The sequence below is a fragment of the Urtica dioica genome, chromosome 12 (genome assembly GCF_054948205.1).
Source record: "Urtica dioica subsp. dioica isolate 48M chromosome 12, U.dioica_male_clone48M_v1_H2, whole genome shotgun sequence".
NCBI classification, from domain to species: Eukaryota; Viridiplantae; Streptophyta; class Magnoliopsida; order Rosales; family Urticaceae; genus Urtica; species Urtica dioica.
This window is the reverse complement of record NC_142767.1, coordinates 18980675-19005643: the sequence shown is the minus strand read 5'-3', so window position 1 is coordinate 19005643 and position 24969 is coordinate 18980675. Positions and strand designations below refer to the sequence as shown.

The 24969-nt window shown below is 34.7% G+C and overlaps 1 protein-coding gene and 2 pseudogenes across 1 annotated transcript; 2 read left to right on the top strand and 1 right to left on the bottom strand.

Moving 5' to 3' along the window:
* Positions 1-971: 971 nt before the first annotated feature.
* On the bottom strand, positions 972-1820 carry LOC149379935 (pectinesterase inhibitor 4-like). Its single transcript, XM_089603689.1, has one exon. The coding sequence runs from the start codon at positions 1767-1769 to the stop codon at positions 1164-1166; it is 606 nt and encodes a 201-aa protein (XP_089459815.1). The 5' UTR covers positions 1770-1820; the 3' UTR covers positions 972-1163.
* An 8395-nt stretch (positions 1821-10215) lies between these two features.
* On the top strand, positions 10216-11181 carry LOC149379934 (21 kDa protein pseudogene; annotated as a pseudogene).
* A 10839-nt stretch (positions 11182-22020) lies between these two features.
* On the top strand, positions 22021-23013 carry LOC149379933 (21 kDa protein pseudogene; annotated as a pseudogene).
* The last annotated feature ends 1956 nt before the right edge of the window (positions 23014-24969 follow it).

Here is a 24969-nt window from a genome sequence, read left to right as displayed (position 1 = left end):
TGAACAGTGTCCTTAGACTTTTCAATTTTAGATTTTGGTTATTAATGGTAATTTCAGCGCCTTATATATTTTTTAACAAGTGATAAGAGCATCACTAGCTACAGGGCAGAAGATAGGAATTCAAGTTAAAGGGAAGGAGTAATATGCGAAAAAAAGTTGAGAGGGGGATTGATTTGTAAATTTTTAAGATAAAAAACTGTAAAAAAATCAAAAAGAGGCAAAAAATGCACAAAAAAAAAATAATAAAAGAAAAAAATTGAGAGGAGCTATAGCCTTCTGGCTCTTTCCTGCTTCGTGCCTGACTAGCTAGCTATTCATTTTTTTTAATTATCATTTGATTCTATGTCTCTATCACATATCAATTAGCGTCTATAAATTTACAATTATTAATAGGAAGAATTTAAGAATATATATAATTAGTTTGCAAACTAAAGTTATGCTTATATATAATTAAAGTACAGTTGTCATTCAAGTGTTTTGGACCAATTTACTATAAAATATCAGAAGAAACCACAATATTGAAAAACTGTTTTGCTAATTAAATAGTTAAAACTTGCCAACTCCAGTTAACTGGATATCAATTATTTTTTAATCCATTTTTATTCTTATACAAAAACTTATAAATTTAATGATCATCACTAGACAATTCCGTATTGATCTGATCTCTCCATGGTCGTTATTATTTAGTTTATTTTGCGTACGATTAATTTTGCAGCACGTAGGTTTTTCTTTTCTTTTCTTTTTTGTAAATGTAGCATTAACAAATATTTCTTCCCATTCCATCTGATACATTCGTTCGAAGAGTTACATTGCAGACGTTTTTGGAAAAACTAGAATTTGCGATGACTAGTACTTCGTAGTTGAGCTAAAATTTAATTTCAGGAAGGCATAAAGGAATGATGATAAATAATTTTTTTTAAGGGCATTTATGAAAGAAAAAAAAAAGAATCTTTTTAATCTAAAAATTAAAATTTTAGAAAGTTGAAAGGTGCATGTGCCCCCATGTTCATAGTATATAGGACTTCAGAGATTCATTCTACACATAAAATCTAATTAAAATAATCACATAAAAAATTAACCCTTTAAAACTTTATCAGAATCATAACATTTAAGATAATTCTCACACACACCCACACATTAACGGTAAACTAATCAACACTTAATCAAGAACTGCAAAACCCTTTCATAATAGCGAGAAGAACGCTGGTCGATCTCGCGGCGTTCTCAACCGATCTCCGAAACCTCCTCATCGTCGCGGGCCTCACTCTCATCTCCGCCATCTCGTCCGTACACGTGTCATCGTCGGTCAACGCCGCGCTGGCCCACGTCATCGCGTTCGCCAGCCGGACTTTTCTCCTCTTCTTTCCCGGCGACAATCCCTCCGCCGCGACCACCGCTTCGTAGCACATCCCGAGCTCCTCCGCCGCCTCGTCCATGGTCTCCGCGCAGTCCCTCGCCACGGCTCTCTCGGACTTGGTCAACGTTTTGATCTTCGCGATCGCCGCCGCGCCGCGCTTCGCCTCGCTGGCGTGTTCGCGTGCCAGCCTGGCGGCGAATCGGCACAGCCTGTCGGGGTCGGAGTGGATCGCGTTGGAGTATTTGGAGAGGGAGTTGAAGCAGTGGGTCGAGTCTTGGGTTTTCAGACATGCTTTTTTCACGTACGACTTGTCGTTTGCTTCGCTTGAAGTGGAAACGGAGTGGGTTAATTCGGGGATTAGGGTTAGAAGAAGAGATATAGTGACTAAACTGGCGAGCTTGTTGGTCTTCATTTTTTTTTTATTAAGAGTCGTGCTGTGTTTGGACTTTGGATTGGTGATCCCTGTTTTTATAGAGGGTTTGGATTAGATTAAACTTTGTGATAACAATATTGATGATGATAATAATAAATAAGGATCGTGGAGAAACTTTTAAGCAATGCACGTTGATGAGTACTGGCATTTTCATGTTATCTTAATCATAAGCATGTGAGTTGTGACGGTATTAATTAATAAAAATGTTATGTTTATCTTGCTTTTGGAAATTACCTCGATTTGATCTATATCTTTCGGGAGCCGTACGACGACACAAAAAAAGAAAGAATTAGAAACCTGGGATTCCTTTTAAAGTGTTTTCTTTTTTATTAATTTTTGTTAACTTTGTTTTTCCTTCTGTGTGGTGAAATTAATACAAATACTTTTAACAAAGGAGTCATAAATGCTAGTTCTACTTATAATTTGTTTTTCTTTGGTATTATTAGAAGCTCAAATCATAGCTTAATCCCATTAAACACCGGAAAACATAAATTATACAATTTAGTAATATATATATATATATATATATATATATATATATATATATATATATATTGGCGTTCGTATATCATGCACGTCCATAAATACAGGTAATTAAGTGAATAACTTAAATTATTTGAAAACACGAAAACAACGGGAATATTAACACGAACTGCAAGATTGCATACAAATGGTTTAGTCTAGATTTACGGAAAGAAGTAAGCAAAAGATTCAAATGTGAAACCATTTTTTTAATAAAAAATGCGCATATTATCCTAAATTAAGGCGTAACATGCGATCACCTCGCAAGCTGAAGAAAATGTTTTTTTTTTCTTTTTGAATAATAAGAAGATGTTTAAATATAAGAATAAAGAATTCAGGTTTAAACTGGCTTCATTATGTTGCTTGCTTTGTATCATCACCATGTAAATTACTTCAATAAAACGAAGACGGCAATTAATAATAATAATAAAAGACGAAACTTAAAGAACAAAAAATAAAAAAGAAAACAGACCAACTCTGCTAAACGAGAGAGAGAGAGAGAGAGAGAGAGAGAGAGAGAGAGAGAGAGACTTGGAGAATGTACTGATAATCTCAAAGTTTCATTAAAGCAATAGTACAGTACATGTAGAGTTGAGTTGTAATCGTATCTGTCAGTTTGGCAAACGATTATAAACAACAGAGATAATAACCGACCCTCACTCTAACTTGAGTAATAAACAACATTGACAGTAATACAACATAAAGCAAAACGACAACAACATTACAACAACCAGAAACGACACGCTAAGAAACTCGTCATTGGAAGCCGTAGGAGTGACTGAAGGGTTTTTTTATATTATAATAAAAAATGGAGGGACCCTCATTTTGAGAACCCCTTATCTTCAAAATGAGGGGTTGGAATTGGATCGCTTCGGTTTGGTTTAAGAACCTATTTCAAATCTCTCAATTTTACGTGACTCAAATTTATCGCAAAAAATGTATACATATATGCAATGACGGAGCCTTTTGGAGAAATCATAGAGCTATTAGAGCACACATTAAAAATTGGCATGGTTAAATTTTTTTTTTTAGGGAGGGTGGCACGGTTAAAATTGAACAAATACATAACTGGAATAAAGAACAAAAATTGCTAAAAAGATTAAACACTAATAATCAATCTGGACTAGATTGTATTCTAGTACTTAGTTCATGTTGACAACTCAAAAAAAAAAAAAAAAAAAAAAACGGTCGTTCGATTGTATTTTCACACTTTTAATATCTGGTATCCGTTGTAAGAGAAAAATATGATAAATACAGAAGCCTAAATTTATGGCAAGCTGCCACAAAAAGATACCAAGCAGATAAGCCATGTATTAATGCAAGATAATCACCGAGCATAATCGGAAAGACCCGAAAGGTTGGGATTTATATAAAGATTAGTCAATCAAATAAATAAATGTGATCATATAATTACAAAATAATCGTTTTAACCACATAGTCGATAACTATTATTATGAAGTCACGTAACTCGAGAATTGTCACTATATAATTGTTGAATCAGGAGTTTGCATCGACCACGATTAAAATCGAGCATCATAAAAGGAAAACAAAAAGATGAAAAAAAAAGAGTCTTTCAATAAGCAATCGTTATGCTTCTTATATATCATCATCACTTAAAAAAAAAAAAATCAACATAAGTATTTATGTAGTAGATGTGGTGTTTTAATTTCCGTGCTATAATCGACATACTTAAATTTGTGGGTTCTAATTTTCTCTTACATGGTTTGTATCAATAAGTTTGTTTGGTTTAATTTATTATATTAGATATTGCGTGCACGTTAAAAACAGATATGATAAATAGGCATCGACCCTTTAATTTATATAAAGAAGACCTTTTTTTTCATTTAGAATTGAATATTAGTGGCGTATGTGATAGATGCCATAATTAAGGGATTAATGGATACTTAACTACTAATTCAATAACTAACATGAAAATGAAATTAAAGTAGTGATGAATCAAATAATGTGCCATGTGTCCTATAGACATTACTAACACTTCTTACGTGTTCGGCCATTAATCTCTACAATCACTATCAAAGATTTGTGTTAACTCATGAAATATTGCCTTTTATCTTATTTTATTTTTAGCGTCGGAAACATTCGTCTTTATATACACGAATTTGTACAAGACTAAAAATCAACTGATCTGCCTAATTTGGATCAATCTTGGATGTATATATAGTTAGGAAATAAAGGTTGTGTTTGGTAGTTAACTCAAAAAGTTTTTGTTTTCTGTTTTCTAATTTTTGTAGTTGTACTGAAAAACTGTTTTGTAGTTGTTTTCAAAAAGCTGTTTGGTACAGTTTTCATTTTTGTTTTTGAGAAAGTGAAAAAACTGAAAAAAATGTTTGGTATAGTTTTCATTTTTGTTTTTGAAAGAATGAAAAGAGAAGATGAGGAGAAAGAGGAGAGAATAGAAGATTTTTTTTTTCAAAAACACCTTTTTATTTGTTTTCAGTTTTCTTTACTTTTTCCCAAAACAACTTCAAAATTTTTTGAAATTTTTTTCCAAAAACTTAAACCAAACATGTTTTCAATCTTTGTTTTCAATTTTTTCAACTTAAAAACTAAAAAATTGTTTTTGAGAGGAATACCAAACATTGGCCAAAGTTTCACTAAAGTGACCTGGATAATTTTCGTGTTGGTTTGCAGTCTCTTAACTTTTGACAAATCACCTCTACTTGAGTATCTCCATCCTTTTGTTTGTAACTTAGTATTACCAAAGTCGGAATGTTAAAAGATAGTCAATATCAAAGTCGTACAATTGGATAAAAAAAAATCGTACAATTAGATAAAACAAGAAAAAAAAAAAAAAAAAAAAAAAAAAAAAAAAGAAGGGTGAAATGAAAACACGGCATGACTTATTGTGATCAGTTGTCACTTTATACCTTTGCGAAAATCAATATCAAAGTCGCACAATCATTTAAAATCACTCATGCCATGCAATACTTGTTTAATATTGATCGCTCATATACAAATTATTTTTAACTTTTTTACTTATGTGGTACCTAAGATAGCTTAGTGTTAATTCCACACCACCTCCTGTGTGGAGGTCGTGGGTTCAATCCCCACTGTAACGAAGTTAAAAAAAAAAAAAAAACTTTTTACTTATAAAAATAATTTTGCATTAAATTTTGAAAAAGACAACTTTTGGTTGAAATATTACCGATTTCCCCATGAAACTCTCAGGTTTTTGTGGGAAAAAAATAATCAAACTTAGAACTTCATCTGGTAAAAAAAACTTTATAGAAAACTATTTTCCCTCAAAGTTTTTCCGAAAATATAAAAAACAAAAATCTTTATTTCGAGGAGTGGACCCCTGAAAAATGTAATTTCCTGATAATTATAGAAAAATCAACGAAATTTAGAATGTTGCTATTGATAAAAAGAGGGATAACAGTAAATTCTAGGATGATCACTGCTCTCCACTTGGAGGATATATGACATGCACTCATAATACAAATTAATATATATTTATGCTACAATAGTTTCGCCCTAAGACTTAGATTACTGTTTATGCTACAATAGTTTTTTTTTTTTTTTTTTTTCTAATAGAAAAAGAAGAGATTGACCCCTTAAATAAGTACTTCATTCGCATCCACATTTTTTTAATAAAAAAAAATATCTAAAAAAAGTTTTAAATTCATTTTTTCAAATTTAGATATTTTTGAACATGTTTCCAAATATTTATTCTTTCATATTAAAGTATATAATTACTCCGCTGTAACGTGCGAGACATATTGTTTATATATACAATAAAAACTCGATTTTTTTATTGGGTAATTACTGAGTATAACTCAAAAAATACAAACATCAAACATTTTTTTCAGAAAGAAAGATGAGACCTTATGATATAAATAATTGAATATTATAACCAACTAGTAACACATCATGCATATATATGCATTTAAATGAATGGAAGCTAATCGAACACAACAAACTTTGAGCAACTAAACGGCTTTTTTATAATACCCTCAAGAATTAACAAATTAACTCAAATGCCCCCAAAAGCAAGCTCAGAGAGGTCGGAAGATGTAGAAAGGTCGCGGTATTTCCCGACGAATATGGATGCCACCACACACGCTTTTCCACAGTGCAAACTACTAATTTGTGTTTTTTTTTTAATAGAACGGATTTTCCATTAAAATTGGGTAAAAAAACCCATAAATACAGGATAAAGACACCTTAGTTCATGGATCACCAAGACCTAAGTCGAAGTGGATCTAACACTAAGTTCCGGTAAAAACACGTATGTGCAAACTTCCGACAACAGGAAGGATTACAAGCACGAATAGAGCACACAAGAGGCTCGTTCAAAAACCCAAAGATTGGCGATGGAAACATCCAACCAACCTCGGTGCGATAGCCACGAACAAGATGGCTCTTCAACCTGCATAGATCAAAACCTAACAGGAAATCCACTACGGGAAAAGGAGATGCGGCTACCCCGACTCCAAAGCAAAACATAACACAACAGTACCAATTTAACTTCCTACAAGCAAAGAAAGGATAAGCAAGACAATGGAAAAGCAAATAACAAAAACAAACGCCTAAACCGAGGAAGTCATCCACAAAAAAGACCCAACTCAGATCTGCTCCCACACGCAATCCAGGCTCCTCACGAAGCCTCAGAAGGCGAGGACCACTCGAGAGAGAGAACCAACGCCGGTGGAAACAGCCAGGCGCCAAGAGCCGCCACTTCCGTGAGCCAGACGCAGTCAACGGTTGCAGAGCAGGAGCCCGCCGCCGCGCAGCGTCGACGAGATGGCAGGGTCGTCCCGAGACCCGGCGAGAGGTGCTCGATACGTTCTTCAGGCGGGAGGTTAAGGAGTCGCTCGAGACGCTCGTTGTGACGAATCCGAGGCTGAAGAATCTCGACTTCCTCGCCGGAACGAATAAGCTCCGGATCTTGGTCCTTCGCGGCTGCGGTGACGTGCTCGAGAACATCGACTCCGTGGCTGTGCTCGACTCGTTGACCGTTCTAGAAGTCTTCGGAGCGACGCGCCTGAGTAGATTCCCCGACGGTTTTTTCGAGAAGACGACTCGGATTCGGAGTCTGAACCTCGCCGGGTCTCGGGTTGAGTGGCTTCCTTCCCTGTCGTTCGAGAAGTTGATCTTGCAGGGCGAGAGCCGGGGTCGAGAAACGAGGCGGCGTGAGGACTCACCGGCGGATCTAGAACGGTGGAGGCGTGTGAGCTCGGCGGGCTGAGAAACCAGAGAGGTGGAGATACACGAGAGCAACGCCAACTCCCGTGAGGAATCGCCCTCCCCCGGACCGGAGCCGTGACAGTGACGGCGTCCGAAATCCAGAGGGGCGGCGGCAAGAAAAGCTAGGGTTTTCAGAAGAAAAACTTTTCGGGAGGTTTCTTTTCAAATGGCTTTCACGCATTACGTAGTTTAATTCGTCTACTAATTTGTGTTTAATATTAGCGTTTTTATTTTACACATTTCAATAAAACTTTGCATGAGTCAACTTTTTATTATGCCTCTTTTGTTTACATAGCCAACTACCTTAACAGTTTCAACACTTTTTTTCTTCTTCATCGGTACAGGTATAAGATACTTGAACAGCATCACTATTTGTCTTTTTTGAAAACGAAACAAAATTTTCCCACGCAGTCCGCCGTAATTTGCGTAATCTAAGTATTATAACATGACATTTACAATTTAAAAATTTAATATCTGAACCAAGCAAAGGAAAATTCAAATGTCGCCTCATCCGTATATTTTTCTTATCAGGCTGCATTATATCTGTGTTTATAAAAAAATTAATAATATATTATATTATGCATTTTCGGAATTTAAGGCTTTTGATTTATTCGGTTGTCGGCATCTTTGCTTTTCTTTTTATTTCTTTTCTATATTAACTTCTTTGCTTTAGAGCTTAGATAACACACACACACACATATATATATATATATATATATATATATATATATATATATATATATAAAGTAACCTATAAACTAAAATTGTTACGAAGTGCTAGAAAGATATTGTAATTTCAGGGAGATATATGTGTGTTTGAAAATTAAAGTGGCACGGTCGAATAACACCCTCACGTGGTATGCAGGGGTACGTATGAAATATAAATATATATGGACCACCAAACACCCGTAGTTGCTGCTGAATAGGCATGACCTACTATAGTACTATTGACTCAATTCCGATCGTATGATATCTCAAATACTTTAGAATATGTATGACCTACCCTTTCATATCTTTAATTAATATATGTTTCATTAGTATATAGAACAGTAAGCTATTCCGAATCCACCACAAAAGTGTGCTTTAGATTCTTATCGTTTCATCTATTTTTCTTATTTAAAATTAATTGCGAAAATAAATAATTTGATCTTAGATATTATTTTTTTTTAAACTCATCATCTTAGATAGTATGGGTATATGGCTGATATATAGAGCCAAATAATAATAATAGATCAACGTTTAATGTTTAGAATGGCATGTGGTTCGATATAAAGTTGGACCATATGATCATGTATACTTAAAATATGGTGAACTCTTATAATTTGGTGTATTTGCCTCGCCTAAAAGTGATTTTCGGTTCTTTGTCACAATAGAAGAGAGAATTATGAACTAAGAGAGTGCAAACGAATCTCTCTCTACGCACATTCCGATACTCAACACTAGCTCAAGGACCTAAGTGAGGTGAGAGGTCTAAGTCACGTCTCGTGAGTAGAGAAAAAGCGTATTATCTGGTGAGAGAAGATTAGGTGAAAGGGAAGTAGACTTCTCTTGAGAGAACTTACCATGAGTCCGTGGGAGGGGAGAGGTATTTATAGGAGTCTTCAGGCTCAAAAGGAATATTTGGGCCAGTGAAACAAATTTAACTAAGGATGAAGAGATGCACGACGTTGTGAGAGATATCATCGATCAGTTGTGCTCACTGAGTTTGTGGCATGAACTTGGCGTGGCATAGAGGGTCGATGATCTTCTTGCCATATACTGAGTCTATAGTGCTTGAGGATCTAGTGGGCGATGACCTCTCAGGGCCGAGGATTAAGCGTGGCCTAAAGACTACATGGCGTGAATGATACTCGACGTGGCTGAGGTCTTGTGGCCTAGAAGTGAATTATGGAGGATCTTTCGTGCTATAGACTTGAGTCGTGATCGAGGATCTCTCGACCAAGGATTTAAGGCATTGGCAAGGTCTTGAGGCTGATGACCTTCTTGTCGGGGTTCTTCTTAACCTCGTAAGCCTGACTCACTGTTTTTTTTTTTTTTTTCTATGGTCATTTTAGTTAGAATCATTTTCACGCAATAAAAAAAATGATGGTATTATAATAATAATAATAAAATCACTAAGGGCGATTATAAATTAACTACTCTCTAACCACTTGCATATATAAATCAATCAATCACGAATTCAAGAAACATCCACGTGAAAGTGGGCACCCATGCGCATGCGGCTCTATATGTAATTATTGGACCGATAATTGCATCAGAGGTATTCGTCAATACTATCAATAAAAAGCGAAAAAGTGATAAAAACAAGGCTGAATATTACCATTTTATCCGCCGAAAATGGCGTATCTTTGCAAATAAAAAGGTAGCTATCTCTTTGGCATTTGTGTCGAGAAATGAAGAAGGAAAAAAAGGGTATGTATGTAGACTTTTGGTACAATTTGGAAAAATTGGGGACTACCCGCGTCAGATATATGTAACGCAATATCTGTGAGCAAAATTTCAAAAAGACTGATAATTATTGCGACAATACTTTCGAATATCACATGGCCACTTTTGAATTTTGACCCGCTCCTATAGTTTCATCACAATTATATCCCCGTATTGTTTGAATATAAGAGATTGCAAATATTTATAAAAACAAAAACAAAAAATAAAAAAGAAATATACCACTCCACAGTCACTACCTCTATAAATAGAGCCATTTCTTTTCATAATTTACACCACTTTCCACGAATTAATTAGCCATGGAAACCCTGTCGTCGAAAAACGCACTAAAACTCTCTCTCTTCTTCTTCTTCATAATTACCTTCTCATCACACTCAGCCCAGGCCTTCAGACCAAGACAAAGAAGCACAACGGAGTTCATCAGAAAGTCATGCAAAGCAACGACGTACCCAAGACTCTGCTTCAGCTCGCTTGCGGTCCACGCAACCAAGATCCGAACGAGCCCTAACCTCTTGGCCGCAACGGCACTGAACGTGACGCTCTCGTCGGCCAAAGCCACGGCGAACGCGATGCTCAGGCTCTCCTCGGCGCGTGGTCTCAGTCCCAGAGAGGCGTCGGCGATGAGGGACTGCATCGAGGAGATGAGCGACTCCGTCGACGAGCTCAGGAAATCCATCGCCGAGATGAGCTCGCTCAAGGGAAACCCCAATGTCGACTTCAAGCTCGTCATGAGCGACGTTCAGACCTGGGTCAGCGCTGCGTTGACCGACGAGAACACTTGCACCGACGGTTTCCAATTCCGAGGCAAGTCTACTGGGAGGCTCAAGAGTGCTGTGAGAGGACGGATAGTCAACGTTGCTCAGTTGACCAGTAACGCCTTGGCTCTGATCAACAAATATGCTCTCATTCATGGGTGATCGAAATCGAACGGTTGAGATTGTGTTATATCATTAGTGTGATGTGTGTAAGTGTGTATATATATACATAGTGTGTCAGAGTACTTTGTTAAAGAGTTATAGATTGCTAATATTAAAATGTATGGTAGTTAATTAGTAACTAGTAGTAGTGTCGGCACTACTAGGGTGATTTTGTGAAATCCTATGAACTTGTTGAAGTGAATTTAAATTTTTGTTCTTTTAAGTGAGTTGTTTTTAAATTGCGTGTCTGCTTGTCAATGAAAGTGGAGGTATTGTTAATTGATTTTTTTTTTTTTTTCTCTCTGCTTAAAAAAAAAATTATAATGTGTGGCAATATTTCAATGTTGGAACAGGTCATCATCATCATCATTTTATCAAAAAAAAAAAAAAAAAAAAAAGAACAGGTCATCATTTTTTTTTTCTTCTTCCTCCAATTTATGAAGGAAAAGTAAGTGTACTAGTGTAGATGTGGCAATAACTGTAGGGCAACTAGTCGAGCGGTAATAAGTTTATTTGTTAATATGAAAAGGAGAGATAAATGATATTTTGTTTCTCAATCATCGGATCCACTACTCTTTCTATGGAAATTGCATGGTTGTTTGTGGGACACATCCATTTTAGAAATCTGAATGATTGTATTAAAAAAAAAAGGTTAAACAATTAACTATATAAACTCAATAATATTGATCAATAGTAATATGGCGCCTTTATAGATATTGACATTTTCTATTCTTTTGAGTCCAAAAACAAAATATTTGTTATTCACTATACTCTAATTGACAGATACCTAAAAACCAAAATCTATACCTGTAAGCCGAACTACTTGACCGGTGTGATAACGATCACCAGTAGAAAAATAAGCTTTCTTAACCAGTGGCGGATCCAAACTCGGAAAAGAGGTGGGGCCAAAACTGAAATTAGACTGAAAAAAAAAAAAAAAAAAAAAAATTTAAGCCCGAATTTTTTTGGAGGGGGGGGGGACCCAGGCCACTTGAGCCCACCACCTGGGTCCGCCCCTGTTCATAACGCTTTTTAATGGTGTTCTCGTTAAAAAAAAAATGCCATCATAGCGAAATACTTGTAACGTCATTGTTTTTTTTTTAATTCAAATTAGTGTTGTGGAAGTTCTGATCAAGGAACTAAATGCCGGAGAATTTCCCGGAATTTCGGCTGGAAATTCCATTTCCATGGGTCAACGGCGAGCGAAAGAGAAATATGTCGTTTCCATGTGTGATGTCGCTGGAATTTCCAAGAAACGACATTTCGTTTCCGTCGTTTAATGCCGGTTGACGTCGTTCCATTTTGTGTATAAAACCATCTACATATCCAGGAAATTCGAGGAAATTCGAAGGAAAAGAAAAAAAAAAGACTCGCGGCTGTGGAGGAGAGAACGTGGGTGTCGGAGGAATTCGACGGCGATCGGCGAGTTTCCACCATTTTCGTCACGCTCAAGGTATAAATCAACATTATGTCGACGAATTTCCTCCGATTTGAAGGAATTTCCAAGTCGTTTTGGAAACCCTAGATTCTGAAACTTGCACCTTCAATTTCTTGAGTAATTTGATTTTTTTTCATATAATCCTCTTCATGAAAGTTGTTTGTAATGTGACGATCTATCATATATATTTTTTCCAGATTTTTTGGTGAATTTCCGGCGAACCTTGAAATTTTCCGGCGACTGAAAAAACCGAAGTTCAAGTTTTATTTCTGTTTTTAAGTAAGTTTATGCGTTTAATTTGTATCTTGTATATGCTAGAAATGAAATTATTTAAGACTTAAGTGTATGAATTTATTGATATATTGAAATTGTTACGTTTTGAATTGAAATGAAATTAGTTTGAACTTCGAATAGAAATGTTTGACATGTTGAAATAAATTTGTTGCATGTTTAAATTAGATTATGAATTGAAATTGTTACGTTTTGAATTGAAATTAAATTAGTTTGAACTTTGAATAGAATTTATTGATATCTTGAAATAAATTTGTTGACATGTTTAAATTAGATTATGAATTGAAATTGTTACGTTTTGAATTGAAATGAAAGTAGTTTGACTATAATTTGTTGATATGTTGAAAGAAATTTGTTGACATGGTGAAAGAAATTTGTTGACATATTGAAATGAAAGTAGTTTGATTAGAATTTTTTGACAAGTTGAAATTGGATTGAAATGTTGAATTCAATATGCAGGTATATCGAAGATGAGCGAGGAAGGAGTTCGTAAGCATTGCACCCCAGGTGCAACAAACCCGTTCCACTTCATGTGCAATTATTGTGGGCACGTTACCAGGGGAGGGGGAATCACACGGATGAAGTTACACTTAAGTGGAAACGATCCGAAGAAAAACTACATTTAAAAATATATATATTTATGTGTTTGTTTCGCCATATTATTTCCGTTCGGTTTTTCGTCGGCACGTCGGTTTTCCATGGAAATCGGCATTTGAAAACGGCATTTTACTTGCCCATTTCCACAATTTTTCCGTTGGAAATTCCATCGGCATGACGACTTTCCGTAAATCAGGAGGCTCGAAACGGCAACGAAACCGGCATTTTTTTCCTTGGTTTTGATCACCACTTGAACTATCAAGCTTAGTTGGTAACATGTTGTTTATAGTCTGTAAAATATCAGGAAAACAAATGTTAGTTGTATCCTAATTTATAACATCACAAACAACCAGGCATGAAACAATAAGCAGTCCAGGGTGGGTTATAGCGCCCCTCAATTTTTTTTTTTTTTTTGCACTTTTTGCTCATTTTTAATTTATTTTTACCTTCAAAATTTACAAACCAACCCCTCTGAATTTTTTGTTGCAAATTAGCCCCCTTAGTCTAGATTCAAGGCTTCGTCCCTGCAAACAGTTATTCTGATTCACCATCCTTCGTAAAGACCCTCGATTTAGTATTTATGATTTCAATTTTTTATATTTACATTTTTTCAAATATATATAACTTTTGAATCTAGTTTTTACTCTCTGTGTGCTTGTGTGTAATCATCATTGAGTACATATTAACACAAATTTATTTGATAATGGTATCAAACTGTGAATTAAGCCATTAGTTAAGAATAAGGAAATCTTATACTAATTAAGCGAACTATGAAAAGAATAAATAATAAAAAAAGATTTATAGTATGTAAATTGTATTATTTTTAGTAAATTCACACACACGCGCGCACACAAGTCAATAAAATTTGAGATCAAAGGTTATATATGTGTTAGAAAATCTTATAGATCTGACATATTATCACGTCATATAAATAAATGATAAATATGATGATATTGAGAACTTTTATGATGATTTGTAAACCTTGGCTAAAGGAAAAGAGATGATATAAATGTTTCCAAAAGTATTGATACGTCAGAGAGGGAGATTTTTCTTGTTGTTCTTGATATTTTCCTTCAAGGTATCAATACTTTTGGAAACATGTATACCATATCTTTGGTTTTAGCCGAGGTTTAAAATTTTAGGGTATTGTGAAGAAATTGCATCAAAATTGCGATATTTTGAGAAATCCGACACGTTTATGATATGTTGATCATTTCACCACAAATTATCGTCGAAATTGCGTCGTTTTGTTGCCTACGAGACGCTGTCGTTGCGTCTCAGAATGTCGTTTGTATTTGTGTTTGAAAAGAAAAAAATTACATCATTAATTTTGGAGAAATCTCACCACCACAAACCCCTAAAAATTTCTTCCAACATCGAAGATGGCGACACGACGGAGGAATTTCGCCCGAAACCATGATATTTCGACAGATTTTTGTAAAAGCAATATTTTTTAGACAGTACTTTTACAACAGCTTTTTTCTCTTTTAGGTTTGGAATCGTAAAAACTTAGATGTGATAGGTCTTTATGAGATTGACCTTGTTTTGGGCCTTCCAAATTATTTAAGTTTTTGTGTATTTTTTATTCCGTTTGCTAAACATCAACGTGGGAATTTGCAAATGTCCTATATTGCAATTGTAAGGGAAATGTCTATATATATGCTATTGGACTTATATATAACAATATATAAGCCCATAATAAAAAAAACAAAAAATTGGCTGCTTAAGCCACGGAATGTGTAGCAATTTAAAATTGGTCAACCTTTCGTTAATATGCTGTAAATAGCCATATTGCTTACGTGGCAGCTTATTAATTAAATTAGGTTTACACTTTTGCCCTTATTTAATTCGCAGAAACCGAATACGGAAGTTTTCAAATTTGAAACTTGAAATTTCCTGAAGATTTTGAAAATTAATAGCCCATTTATTGTTATGTTTTTGGAAGTTTTTAGCGTTGACTTTAGGTAATTAGTATTTATTTTCGTGGTTAAACTCTGTAAAAATATTCTTAATTTATTGATATTATTTTGTCTTCCATATATTCATAATTTCCAGAATTTTCGTGCTCAAAATATTTGCAGAATTTTTTTTCAGTTCAAATATACTGTAAATATGCTTTGTATTTACAGTGAATATACTGTAAATATGTTTTGTTTTTACAATGAATATACTGTAAATAAACTTTGTATTTACAATGAATATACTGTAAATATGCTTCTTATTTACACAAATATACTGTAAATATGTTTTCTATGAACAACAACCAAAAAAAAAAAAACTGTTCTTCGCGGTGTCGCAGATCGGGACCTTGGACGCAGATCGCGGAGAGGAGGACGAAGTGACGCTTTAACGGCGGTGGTGACGTGGTGGTGGTCGTGATTATTAGTGGTGGTCGTGATTATTAGTGGTGGCGGCGGCCTGAAGGAGGTGCTGCCTCTCGCGGAGTTGGAGGCGGGGAGAACCATTTCACACGCACGCACGCCCAGAACCATTTATGGCTGTGAAATCAACTCTCGGTGCTCTCTGCGTCGTTTCCCGGTGTCTCCTCTCGGTCCGGCATCCATGGCGGCTCGTGGCTGTCCTCGTTTTCTCGGCTGGAACACGCGCGGGTGGTGCTCGGTCTCGGCCATTGATGGCGCGCAAGGAATGAAAAAGAAGATAGGAGAAGGAGATGAAGGAGACGATGACGATGAGAGAGAGGAGGGGGGGTGCTCGGGCTCGGCCATTGATGGCGGCCAAATCCTCTTTTTTTTTTTTTTTTTTTTTTTTTCCTGAATAGCAGTAAATAGCGTTCAAATTTGTGGTGCGTGATGTTTAAATTCGTTTGTTAATGCATTTATGGAGTTTTAAATGCTCTCTTGATTTATGCAAGGTAGTTATGGTCGAATTTTTTCTTTCCATTTTAATTTCGACGCTGAAAATAATGGGCGGGAATAACAAAGGGCAATCTCGTCCAAATTTGACTGTTAATAAATGACACTGGCTATTTACAGCTAATAAATAACGAAATGTGGGCTAAAAAAAAAATTGCTTATTTTTGGGAGGCCATTTAACTTAATTACCCATAAAAAAAATGGTTAGCCCAAAATAATTTTAAAGGAATGAAATATAATTATTTTAATTTTTTTTATAAATTATTTTGCAATATTATTTCCGTCACAATTTTCATGTTTTATCCCAATTTTCGTCGATCACCGCAGTTTATGTCAACACAATTTTTTTAAATTTTCACATTATTTCCGTCGCAATTTCTATCGGTCACTGCAATTTCTGATTTTTGAGACCGTCGGCACGAAATTGACCACCGAATTTCACTCTTTGGTTTTAGCCAACAATAGTCAGGTTAATTTTTTTTGGTCCTTCAGTATTTCAAGTTCAAGAAAGTTAGGCCCAACCAAATTTTTTTAATAATAGGTCAGACCAGGCCATAGTTGAGGATGTAAACCTTAAGCTCAATCCGGGACAAAGTCTTTGACCATATTGGGACCATAGACCGGGCTCGAATCAGGACTTGAAAAGACTTCAAATAACTCAAATAAAAGTCCATTAAAAGAATAGAACAATATTATTCTAGTACTATGACATTTTCTTAACTAGGACTAAATTAAGGGACATTTTCATTTTCCTACTTTTTTCAAAAATTTACCAAGCTAAGACTAGTAAAAAAAAATTATTTTTCTCGATGGGCTGAGCGGGAAAATAGAAAAAAAAAAGAAAAAATAAGAGATTTTATTGGAGAAGATTGTAGGTTGGTAATTAGTATGATGGTATAATAGGTAGAATTTTGTGTATCTCTCATTTGACTTTTTTTTTACCGGTCCTAGTTTGGTAAATTTTTGAAAAAAGTAGGAATCTTATTCTAAAAATATGACTGACAAATGTCATTATTAAAAAACTACGACAAATATGTCATGAAAAATACTTTTTAATAACAATCTTATGATGAAATTTGAATAAAACCTACTTAATATATAAAATGAAAAAATCTTGCAATTAGTCATGTTTTTTTTAATAATATCAAGTAAATATAAATTTATCAATGACCTAAATATTTTTTTAATAAAAACAAATATAATTTTAACTAAATAAAATATATCATCAATAATAAAATTTAATTTGTGTATAAAATAACCATGCCTTGATCGAGCCTGGTCAAAGCTATTTTCAGGGTTCGGGTTAAGAAGTCTATATATATAAAGTATCACGTGCGTTGCACGTTTTACATTTTTTTTTTTGTACAATTGTACAAAAAATTCTTCTAAACCGTTTTACTTACTTTTAAATTGGGAAAAAAACAATTCAAAATTAATTTGGTGAAAAATGTTATCAAGACTAAATTTTTATAGTATTTAAAATTCTACATTTTTCTTACGTAAGCCAAACTATTTTTGTATTTATTTTTTTAAGATGACCTAGTGATTATTTATTTATTCTTTTTAATGATGAAAATAAATCACAAAATATTTTTCCGATGAACTGAATTGTTTAAAAGATGTAATGGTAGATGTATATGATGAAGTTCATCGTCGACCTACACTACTTACTAAAGAAATTGTCTTACCAAACACATAAATTTATATATGTATACATTAGTTTTCTTAGACTGATCACACTTATAGTTTTCTTAGATTGAATAAATAGAACTGTTCGACCTTTCAAAACAGACGGAAAATTTTCGAGCCTTCAAGACGGTACTTCCGTGCTCACGGAACTCGGATTTCCGTCGGCCGAGGTTGAGCTTATCGGAAGGACGAGCTTCCAACCTCTGAACCAGGATCGTTAATGGCAGAGGAGATCTGAATCCAACGGCCCAGATTAAAAAAAAAACCTCAAACCTCTATCGGCAGCGTTTACTTACGTTTGTACCCTGCCAAGTTCCGTCACCTGTTCGGAAGGAACACTTCCGTCTGCCAGCTCACGGAAATTGGTATTCCCATGAGGCGCAATGGAGGCACGGAATTCCCTCCTTCCGTGTTTCTCCCGTCCAAAAGCGCAGGTTGATTCAGACGTTCTCTCTCTCACACTATTTCTTTTTTCCATTCTTTCTCTGCTAAAAATACTTCCTCTCTCCATCATTCTTCTCTTTCATTTTTTTTTTCTTTTCCATCGTTATTCTACTATCTCTCGACTGTGCTTTTCTTTCCTCTGAAACGTTTTCCTCAGCGTTTTTGACCGAAAGTTGCCGGACGTTTCCGGAACTCGCCGAATATTTACGTTTTTTTTTTCTTTAAACGCACCAAAATTGTGCGATCGTTTTTCATGGAAACGACTGGCCGTTTCTCAGATTTTTGGGCGGCATATAACGACAAAACGATAAACTTCGTCTTCTCGGCCGCTGTGCTCTCGGCAGCAGCGCCGGCGCCAAAAATCGTCGACTTTCGTCGACATTTAAAACCCTGACCCAGCCCAAAATTAAATATCTATATTTGTTTATGTTTTTTTTTTTATATAAGAACTGATAATATTATTAGTCCTTAAAATCGGAGAGTTATTAATAACAACAAAGGTAAATTAAAATCGTTCGTGCTTGCAACTAGTTATAATAAAATTTCCTTATTCTAATTACTAAATAATCTGCGGATAAGATAAAGTAAATTACATAATGTACTGCAACGTGGGACTGCCTTATCATTAAACGTTAAATTTATGAGCGCACACATAGTTTGCTTAAACTAAATTATAATTAATTAATAATCAAGAAATCAAATTGGACACGAACACCTTCAGAAGAGATAGTACTGGGTCATCGACCAATGTTGAAAACCTCCTCAACTTAAATATGGCCAAGTAAACAAACTTGGACTCAAAGCGTAGTTAATTTGACTTGCTTTGTCTTTGATGAGAGCATTATTGACATGTGAACGTCTTTTTTGATACATCGATGGATCAGTACTATAATTCAGTCGACACAACCCATTAGAAGACAATATTGGGCCACATTCATAACTGTTCATCCATTTTTTTTTCTTACAGAAGTGCGTTTCCTTTGTTCCCGTGATTTACTTTAGCAAGATATTTTAGAGGTTCGAAAAATCGTCTCTTTTAATTTTATCTATATAACCCACTTTTATTTATTTGATCACCCAAACTAAAAGTATTTCATCAGCTGATCCATTAAGCTGAACCTTTCTTTACTTGATTTAAACATCAAGAAATGATAAGATAATATTAATGTAGATATCTAAATTGAGTCCTATACAATTTACAAGTTTAAGTATATATGTTTATCTTTTGATTGATTTATATAACACACGTTTAGGTTTCTTGAATTGTTCATGAATTTTAAAGATATTTTATTTCGACAAGTTGCAACAATAATTTCGGGCCATTAATTAGGGTTTGCTAGAAAAACAAGTTTCCCGAATTGGGGAATAAAAAAATTGCAATCATGTATCAAGTTGCGATGTGTGAACCCAAGCCGGCCAAATTAAATATCTTTTGATATTTGTGTTGATCGAAAAAGAAATGTATTATGTACATATCTTATATATAATAGATAATAGCATGTGGAATATGGAAGAACTATAGTGGGGTCGTTTTGAAAAAGAAGATGCATTATCTCATTAGACTTACTTAGTTATACAGTATTGATATCCATGCCAGCTACGTATCATACGGTAGTTCTCTAAGAGTTTATATAATCGTGTATTTATAATTGGGCAAAGAATTAAGTGTAGTAAGCTCAAATATATAAGTAGAAACTAGAGGAACACATGGAAAGAGAAAAAAAAAAATCAACAAAAGAATCTATAAACAGTATCTATGAAAGCAGCTACTAAAAAATAAAAATAAGGAATTTTAAATGTCATCATCACAAGATAGAGAACTAAATAAAAGAAGTAACGTAGAATTTAAAAATACTTTACATTATCATCCATATTTTGCGGTTCGAAAGTCCAATATGTTATTTTCTGTTAATTTTTTTATTCATTATTTGAATTTAAAAATAATTTACACAAGTAAAAATATATATAAATAAATAAAAAAACACTAAATTGGTAAATTAAATGAGGCTAAACGGAATTCCGCATGAACCTATTTGGCCATGCACACGTCGGGAAATTAAAGAGCTTGGTCAACTTGTGACACTTATCTCCTCGATCTAAATTGCACAAAGATGTTTGGTAAAACTATGGAAAATTGCCAAAAGTGGTTTGAATCACTCTCGTTTTGACCGACCCAGCTAACCTCTCGCTTGGGCCTCATGGACTAGGCTACTCAGGTTAATAGACCAAAGCTTCAATAAATTGGACTAAGAATATACTGAAATCAAGCTTAACCGTCCTCTCTTTTAAGAAAGAATGTGAAGTTCTACACCAATAACTATATAATAACATCATTTAAAATGATAAATTTTAATTTTTCCGACTCTATGAGAGAGACATATGCCTCTTTCTGGTCCAAAATTGAATTTTGTATTAAAAGAAAAGACCATAAAAGTTTAAATAGCCTCGTTAATGTAAAGTTAATGAATATTGCTTTACAGTGGTTTGTGAATTTTACAATAAGATCATGTTTGAAAAAATGGTAATGTAGCTAAATAGTCAATTTAAAGTTATGAATTTGTAAAATAGCTAAAGTTTGCCTTAATTTAGTGAAATAGTCAAAATGTGCAGCACTCTAGTTTCAAAAAAAAATTTGACACAAAGATTAATTTTGTTTAAAGTGATAAATTGTTTATAATAATCGTCAAAATTTTTAATCCTAATTGTCAAAAAAATTTGGAAAGCGTAAATTTGACTACTTTGCTGAAAAGTTGAAACTTTGGCTATTTTGTTAATTAACAAGTTTCAAATAGCTATTTTATACGATTTTTCTTTGAAAAAACTTAAAAATTCGTTACGTATAAATTCGACAATCCTATTTCAAATTGGAGCAAATTCATAAAATTGAATCATGTGTATGCGCAGTGACGGAGCCAAGATTTCAATCAAGGGGGGGCAAATTTGAGAAATATTTTTTAGGAGGGGCATTATTGAAAAAAAAACTTACAAATTTGGGTCAAAAACATAATTATTAGTAAAATTTAGGGGTAAAATTATAAAAAGTATAAAAATTTGAGGTTAAAAAAATAATTTTCAAAAATTGAGGGGGGGCATTGGCCCACCCTGGTCCCCACCTAGATCTGTCACTGTGTATGCGGCTCAATCACCAAAGAGAAATTCATCCACATCTAAAGCTAAAGTAAAGACAATTTATTATTATTATTATTATTATTATTCGACAATCCTATTTCAAATTGGAGCAAATTCATAAAATTGAATCATGTGTATGCTGCTCAATCACCAAAGAGAAATTCATCCACATCCAGTAGTAAAGCTAAAGTAAAGACAATTTATTATTATTATTATTATTATTATTATTATTATTATTATTATTATTATTATTATTATTATTATTCGACAAGCCTATTTCAAATTGGAACAAATTCATAAAATTGAATCATGTGTATGCTGCTCAATCACCAAAGAGAAATTCATCCACATCCAGTAGTAAAGCTAAAGTAAAGACAATTTATTATTATTATTATTATTATTATTAATAAAACAGTTTCTTTATTAACAAGTACGAGCCGTCTTTGGTTCTCCAGTTTGAACATTCAGCTATCTCCATAATTAACATTTGAGATATGAACGCAATATGTATCTATACATATTACGTGTACAGGCATTGTATATTATATAATTTCTCGGAATTGACCACCCCCACCATGTCCATAGAATAGAGTCCACTCCCGTAACCCTTTTCTAATTTTTCACGTAACAATATTTGTAATATTTTTTCAAAAAACTCTTTTGGACTATAAATAAGAACCCCAATCTCTCCTAATAACAATAACCCCATCAACTAGTACAAAAAACACACACACGCAACACAACCAAATCCCAACAAAAAGCAGAAGAAAGAAATGGAAATCTCATCCACGTTATTTGCTTTCTCAACTACACTTCTTCTTCTTCTTCTTCTCATAGAATCATCCACAGCCACGTCGAGAGATCAGTCATCAACAGCGACGAACACAGAGTTCATCAGAACCTCATGCGTGGCAACAACGTACCCGAAACTCTGCTTCTCGTCTCTCTCAGCCCACGCCGCCAAAATCCAGACCTCCCCGAAGCTCCTCGCCACCACAGCCCTCGGAGTCTCTCTCTCCTCCGCCGAGGCCACGTCATCCTCTCTCCGCCAGCTGTCGCACGCCGTCCACCGGGTCCCGCTCCGGCCCCGCGAGGTCGCCGCCATGGCCGACTGCCTCGAGGAGCTCGCCGACACCGTGGACGAGCTCCAAAAGTCGGCCGCGGAGATGGAAAAGATGGTCGCCGGAAAAGTCACCGGCCCCGGCAGCTTTGCCATGACCATGAGCGACGTTCAGACGTGGGTCAGCGCTGCGTTGACCGACGAGACCACGTGCTCCGACGGGTTCGACGAGAAGTCGACGGCGTCCGGGGAATTGAAGACCGTCGTGAAGGGAAAGATTGTCAACCTTGCTCAGTTGACTAGCAATGCCTTGGCTTTGATTAATAAATACGCCAAGATTCACGGTTGATTTAGAGATGGTATTATATATTAATACCTACGTACGCTATATTTTTAAGTCATTAGGATTTTTTTTGTTCGTGTAAATGTGTGGTTAGTTAGTTAATATGTTTATTAGTTGTGAAGATTTTGATACAAAAAAAAAAAAAAAAAAAAAAAAAGCTGTGATGATAATGTTTACTAGCTATATATTGTTCAGCTTGAAAATAGGCGTCACATTCCAAATGTCCGTGGCACTTAAACGTTTCTTAAGCTTGTTCTTATTTATACATCTTTTTACGTGTGAGTAAAATTTAATATATATATATATATATATATATATATATATATTATTATTATTATTGTTAAGGTAATCAAAAGTCCATCGGCTGAACATAGTTGGTTAAAGAATTAAATTCTTTAACTGTTTTAAAATATTAAGACTAAATGAAGCAAGACAACTTTATTTGGTTGGACAAATAATTTAACGGGAATGATTTTTGGCACAATTCACGAGTTGGAACGATCCACTCAGAAGTTGACACGTGTCCATCAATATCTACGTGTCAATTTCTGAGTGGATCGTTCCAACTCGTGAGTTGTGCCAAATAGCATTACTCTAATTTAATGAGGAGAATAAAAGAGGTTTGCAATAAATAGAACATGGGCCAAAAAGGTAATTACAGTTACTTTTTGATGCGCTCTGTCCTACACAACTTTGGTGGTAGGGTATCAAGAAAAAGCACGGGAAAAATTGATTATGAGTTTAGAAATGCAAATTGAACTGTTGATGAATAATTAAGCTGTTATTTGTACAGAGATAAGTAGAGAAAGTAAATGGACCAAAAATATTGTCACAAGAATGGTTTTCATGCAGCTTTGTCCTTCACGTGGTGGGATCCATATATCACGTAAAAAGGCAAAACACATTAAATGCCAAACGAATCTAGCGTATTATCTTAAAATAAATTGATATTCTCTCAACCTATCTTGAATTGCTAGCAAGCTAAGGAGTAAGGACCATGAAAACGGTTTAGCTATAGCTTTGAGATTCCAGAACTATTACTGTCGTGTTTGCAACTTTTGCTTGTATTGTAGCTCATTCACATTTTTGTTTGTATATATATCTCTCTCTCGTTTGTTTGTTTTTTCCTACTCTACTCGCTTCAGGTTCTAGATCGTTCTTCTGAAAACAATATTTGCATGTTTCCGTGATTGGCTCAATAACTACTATTTTTAAATAAAGTCTCACTGGCTCACAAATCAATACTCTATATTATTTTAATTTATTTTCGACCCGAAAATAAGGATGGAATTTGTGTGCTATAGGAATTACATTCGTAGTGCTTATCCGGATCGGGACGCGATAATTATAAATAAATATTTGTAGTACATATAATTGAGGGAAAAAACAATAAAAGAAACAATGGATATGGTCGATCGAATGGACCACAAAAGGGTAAGCGAAATACCAACCATGATTTCGCACGTGAAGCGTCTTACCATTTTATTTATTTATTTCTTCATATGAGAAATTAAAATGAATAACAATGTTGCTGTAAGCCAAATAAATACAAATGAACCCATCATGCTATAATAAAGTATAAATTACATTTCAAAAATAAAAAATCATACATAACTCTTCAAAATCATCAACAGGAGAATTCTGTGAATGAGCATATTATTTAAGAAAATGAGGTATGGTATTGGTATATAAGGTTTAGAATTAATGACATTTTTGGCCCCTCGTCTTTGACCTCTTTAACACCTTGGTCCATGATTAAAAAAACATGCAGTCTTGGCCCATTATGACCAGCCAATTTTCATATTTGGTACTTCTGTTAATTTTTCTGTCAAAATTGACGGATACTCATCACGTGCAAATCACGTGTGCGAATTGTGGAGGGTAAGGCATTTCAATATTGACTTTTTTTTTTATTTTTTTTCACGTTTGATTGAATCAAGGATTAAAATGCCGGGAAATGTCGTGGAAATTACGGCGAAATCGCGGTGATCGGAGGTGGCCGGCAAAAATTTGCCCATTTGTCGTTTCGAGTTATTTTGTCGGCGAAATGCCCTGGAAATGTCGTTTTCGTTTCCACGTCGTTTTGCCGATGATGTGTCGTTTGGTTCCTTGTATAAAACCATCATTTTCGGGTGACGAAGATCACCGACAAAACGACGCAATTCCCATCGTGCCCAGGTAATTTCGAGCGTCCACGAACAAAATCAACATATTTTCGGTCAT

Excerpts from the sequence above, each read along its gene's own strand:
- LOC149379935 (XM_089603689.1), bottom strand. The coding sequence starts at position 1,769 with ATGAAGACCAACAAGCTCGCCAGTTTAGTCACTATATCTCTTCTTCTA.